The sequence below is a fragment of the Electrophorus electricus genome, chromosome 1, assembly GCF_041902795.1.
Source record: "Electrophorus electricus isolate QZ-2024a chromosome 1, ASM4190279v1, whole genome shotgun sequence".
In the NCBI taxonomy this organism is placed as follows: domain Eukaryota; kingdom Metazoa; phylum Chordata; class Actinopteri; order Gymnotiformes; family Gymnotidae; genus Electrophorus; species Electrophorus electricus.
In genome coordinates, this window is record NC_137497.1 from 43534506 (window position 1) to 43539505 (window position 5000).

The 5000-nt window shown below is 48.2% G+C and overlaps 1 protein-coding gene across 3 annotated transcripts in view; it reads left to right on the forward strand.

The window, feature by feature from the left end:
• cntnap2a (contactin associated protein 2a) overlaps window positions 1–5000 on the forward strand; it is a 300311-nt gene that overhangs the window by 165831 nt on the left and 129480 nt on the right. For all 3 annotated transcript variants that reach the window (XM_035526372.2, XM_035526373.2, XM_081721274.1), the window contains exon 10: window positions 2065–2227. In XM_035526372.2, the coding sequence (XP_035382265.1) occupies window positions 2065–2227 (163 nt within the window). The remainder of the gene's footprint in view (window positions 1–2064; window positions 2228–5000) is intronic.

Here is a 5000-nt window from a genome sequence, read left to right on the forward strand (position 1 = left end):
TCTTCATGTACAGAAAATGTCTTTTAATAAACACCCCTTCACTAACCCCAGTGGGTTAACCTAACTGAACACCCCTTCACTAACCCCAGTGGGTTAACCTAACTGAACACCCCTTCACTAACCCCGGTGGGTTAACCTAACTGAACACCCCTTCACTAACCCCGGTGGGTTAACCTAACTGAACACCCCTTCACTAACCCTGGTGGGTTAACCTCACTGAACACCCCTTCACTAACCCTGGTGGGTTAACCTCACTGAACACTCTTCTTCAGCTGTTGGCTAGAAGGAGTTTAAGGAGGTCGTCAAGCTGAAGGACAGAAGGAGACGTGTTTGTGATCTTCAGTGTTAGACCCACCCCACCACCCCCAAGAAAATGTTTTAAAAATAACAACAAACAAAATGATGGTGGGCAACTGCTCTGGTGTAGATGAGGATAAAGGTTTAACAGCCTTAAGGTCCCTTGGGACCTGTAAGGGAATGAATAACATATCCAACACACAGGTATTCATTCATCTCACACTTATTCTCTAGCTCCCTCAAAATCATCTATGGCTCTCAGACACACACAAACACATAGATAGACACACACACACACACACACACACACACACAAATAGACACACACACGCATCCACACACACACACACACATAGACACACACACACACATAGGCACACACACAGACACACACAAAATGCTAATTACTGTTACTGGTGCGAGGTGTGTAAATTAGAACTCATCCCCCTGGTCAGTGCTCCCGTTCACCTGTTCAGAAAGGACGACCCCTCAATTAATAACAGCGTCAGAGTGTAAAAAACAGCTTCTAAGCACCCAGACAAGGCTGACGACGCTCCGCCTCCTTCAGCTGCCTTTATTGATCACGTGTGCTCTCCTGGCGGCGTGTCAGGTCCCCCCTGTGTCCTGGCAGTCGTTCGGATGCTACACGACTCTCCTTCCTGTGCGATTCACCAGATGTTGGTTTATTACTTTGTTTTCCCATTTGGAGCGAAGCCTGTCCCGTTGTGCTCCCACCAACAGTCCCGTTTTTCCTCACCATAAGGTGCCCTTTCTCCCTGCTGGTCAGACAGATAGACATCTCGACAGGTGCCGAGGCAGGCGAGACAGATGATCTCCCAGACTTCTCAAACTTTGTTTTCTCCTCACTCTGCTGTTTTCCTCTCCCAAGCCTGACAACATGGCTGCCTTCTCCAGATGCTGCAATTTGTCTATTAATGTCAAGAGGCTGGCGTGGCGTCTCCGAAGGCGTTATTGTGAGGAGCACAGGGGAGATCACTGTTTATCCCTCACATGGGCTTGAGCGGTTCGTGCAGTTCTGAGACTCCACTAGGCTTAGCTGCTTCCCCAGTCTTCTCAGAACTAGGTCCCCTCTTTCGGGGCACCACATGGAGGGAGAACTCGAATGAATTAGAGGAAGCTTTGCTTTAATCAAACGTCTAATCCCGGCCCCGTCCTGGGGTTTTGGTTGGTGGAACAGAGTCCACAAGGGGCTGGCTTCAAGTTAATCATAATCATACTGGCTCCCGTGGAATAACGACTGTTGGGGGTTTTCTTTATTTTTTTGGCGTAATAACCTTGTAGTGGATGTACTTTGTCAAAGGACTGACAGGGTTTTAATGACTTTTGATGTGAATTTTTGATGCAAAGAAATCCGACAAAGATCAACTTTTAAAACTAACATCATAAATTAGAGTTTACCGTTTCAAGCAATTGAGGAAAGATCCAAAGCGTTGCTGGAGGTGGGATTGTGCCGTGTCTTACAGCAGGCTAACGTGCAAATAATGGACGTACTCCAGCATTACCGTTATCCTGCATAACAGGAAGCTGTTTGTGGCGTATAAACGGACGAGCGTGCTACGACGTGAAACTGCAGGGTGGATAATCTGGTATGTTGAAGCTGAAATGAGCGGCACACAACAGAAAACATCTGATCACATGCACACCGGAATGTGGATTATGTGGAATATTAGAATGATTGGAATTACACGTAATTAGAGATTGTTGTCGTCTGTCATTAAAAGGAGTGCCTTTCCTGTCTGTCTGCAGGGTACTTCCTGCGGACACAGGCATCTCCATCTCAGCGGTCCTTCCAGGGATGCATGCAGCTCATCCAGGTGGACGATCAGCCGGCCGACCTGACGGCGGTGGAGCAGGGCATTCTGGGAGCCTTCGAGAACGTCAGCCTGGACATGTGCGCCATCGTCGACAGGTCAGAGCACTGGCCAAGTCGCCTCCGCCCGCAAAACAGCACCTCCTCCCTCCACCCATAACCTGTAGCACACAGCCTCACACACGTCGCCCTGCAATGCCACCTCACACCTATAAACCATCACCTCCATCTACAGAGAAGCCCTGCTTCCCCACTGCACACCACCACCACCCTTTTAAGTGGGCACACAGCAGTAACCGCAAGCACCAGACTGAGACAGCACCTATATCCCTGCCGACGGGGCCCTTCTGCGAGGCCTGGGATCAGTTACGGTCTGACTCGTTCCCCCGGGCGGCGAGGGCACACAAAGCTGGGCTTAATCAGAGCACACACCCCTAGCCCTGCTCCTTTCACACATGCCACACCAGCGAGGCTTATTCAATTTGTGGAGATGGGAGTGCCGGTTCCATGTCCTTCTGCTCAGATTGATTGATTATCCATGCATTTCTGTCCCTGTGCATGCATTTATGTGCTGTGGACTCTCCGCACTTGAGCAAACTGAAAAACAACTGCTTTCTTGTAGAACGCGCTTCTCTGTTAGTGTTACCAGGGACTGGTCTCAGCTTTTCTGCAGTTTGTTTGGTTGCTGGCTTGTTTACTGGAAAATCATTTGTAACTGAAACACATTTCAATGCCTCTCTGTTTGGGCTTTTTTGGATTTTTCTTCAGGAATTTGCAGCACCGTTATTTTTGTGAAATAGCATCGTGTTGACTGAGAGGAACAATTTTAGAACATTCACATCTGAATGACAGTAAAATGTCTACTGAGAGAACTCATTTGTGTCAGTATGGGAGCCTGAAGATGTTATATATCCATAACCTGGTATACCTCTAATACACCAGGTTATGGATAATAATCAGCTGAAAGTCTGGTGTTGTAATTATCAGTGTTCAGCACACACGCACACACACACACATCTCAGGGTAAAATGTCTAATTGTATGTTGGGCTGTGTTTGTTGCGGGACCCGCAGGAGAGATACACTGATTGGCCGTCGTGATAAAAGGACGAACCATAATTATACATCAGCCTGAAATGAGTGTGTATATAGATCTGATGTTTCTGCAGGTGTCAGACAATGGTCTAGAATGTTCTGAAAACCCCCTCTGTGGTTGAGCTTTCAAACTCGGACAGTTAATTGGTGAACTGATAAGCAAAATTCCTAGAACTCCTAAAACTCCTTTTTCAGATGTTCCTCATGTTCTATCGTTTAATTATATTGTAGTAAAAGCAGAGCAGAGGCCACGCCCACCTCTTCCAGGTGACAAGCATGTGATTGGCTCTCCAGGCCAAAGACCCAGGTAGGGGGCTTTGGTGGGGGTTGGTGTAGTTGATCACCTGTTCTGGGATCAGCTCACTCAATGTTAAATGTATACCGCTCAGCTCAGTAGGGGGTTGAGTGATTGTGAGGCACTCTTCTTCTTTCCGATGGTGTGATGCTGCCTGGTGGACTAATTCCCAGCTGCTTTCAGGATGGAGGACTGGGATTGGCCAGTGAGGATGTTCGCGTCCTCTGACCCCTCCCTCAGCGGGTCTCCGTGGCTTACATGGACAGGTGTCCCCCAGTCCGGCAGGCACCTGTTCCCTTAGACAAGACAGATTTCACTTCCTGTCATTCTCACGTGCTCTGGTACTTCTGGCTTCTTCCTCCTCTTCACTCGTGGGTTTTCTAGAAACCAAAGCATTTCCCACTAAGCTGTGGGAATGTGAGTCACCTTAAATAGTCTGAAGTTTTGTAACGACGTGTTGAGACAGAGTAAGTGTGTGTGGGCTGCAGGGATGGGTGGGTGTGTGGGTGGTGCTTCTTTGTGCTCATTTCTCAGAAGGGGGGTTTCTCTCCCACAAATGTTCCCAAACCTAATCCACTGACAGCGTTTTAAGACATTATCATCCTTTCACTGTGCATAATAACGGCATTATATAACTGTCATTTTCCATTAGACTGGAGGGACTACAAGCTAAACAAGCAGAAGAGAAGAGACCAGTGTTTCTGTGTCGGAGATTTAGTCAGGCACTTCCATAACACATACCACACACACACACACACACACACACACACACACACACACGCCCGCGCACCCGCGCACTCACACACGTACACACAATCAAATTCAGCTCTGCCTTTGCCGTCTCTGAGAACAGTGATGGAAATCTGAAATCCGAGCCACACTCAGTGACAGCCAGAAAGGCTGAGGTTCGTGTTCTGGATTTCCAGGTTGAAGTACTTCGGGTTTTCCGGGCTGAAGTATTCATGCTTCCGGCTCTCCTCGGATCTGGGCACCCTGCCTCCCACATTCCTTATCCTCCAAAGTGTGATCAGACACCCTTTTTCCAACCTAATTATACCAGGCCTGGCTTTCGTCAGCATAAGGAGAATTGACTGAAGTTGGCAGAAATTAATTTGTTCAAAAACTTTCGTATGCTTCTCCCCATGAATGTCGGCCTTGGGTCAGACACTCACTAGATGGATTTTGCCTCACAGAAAGTAACAGGCAGTAACTGTGTGTTTATTATCTGTCTGTGTCCCTTCAACCCACGCTCGCTATCAGTGTCAGAGACTCCGTAGGTGTGGAATTAAATGTGCAGTGTAAACTCTCACGATGAGCTCCCAGCACAGATGGTCAGGGAGCTAACCCAATGAATCCCCACGTTCTGTGGCGACACAGCGAGAAGGTGGCTGGCCAGGTCCCCATAAACTCACTCGACCTCTAGCTCTGCCCACGGAGCCTAACGAGCATTGGCTCGAGGACGATTGTCCCTTAATTTTGTTTCA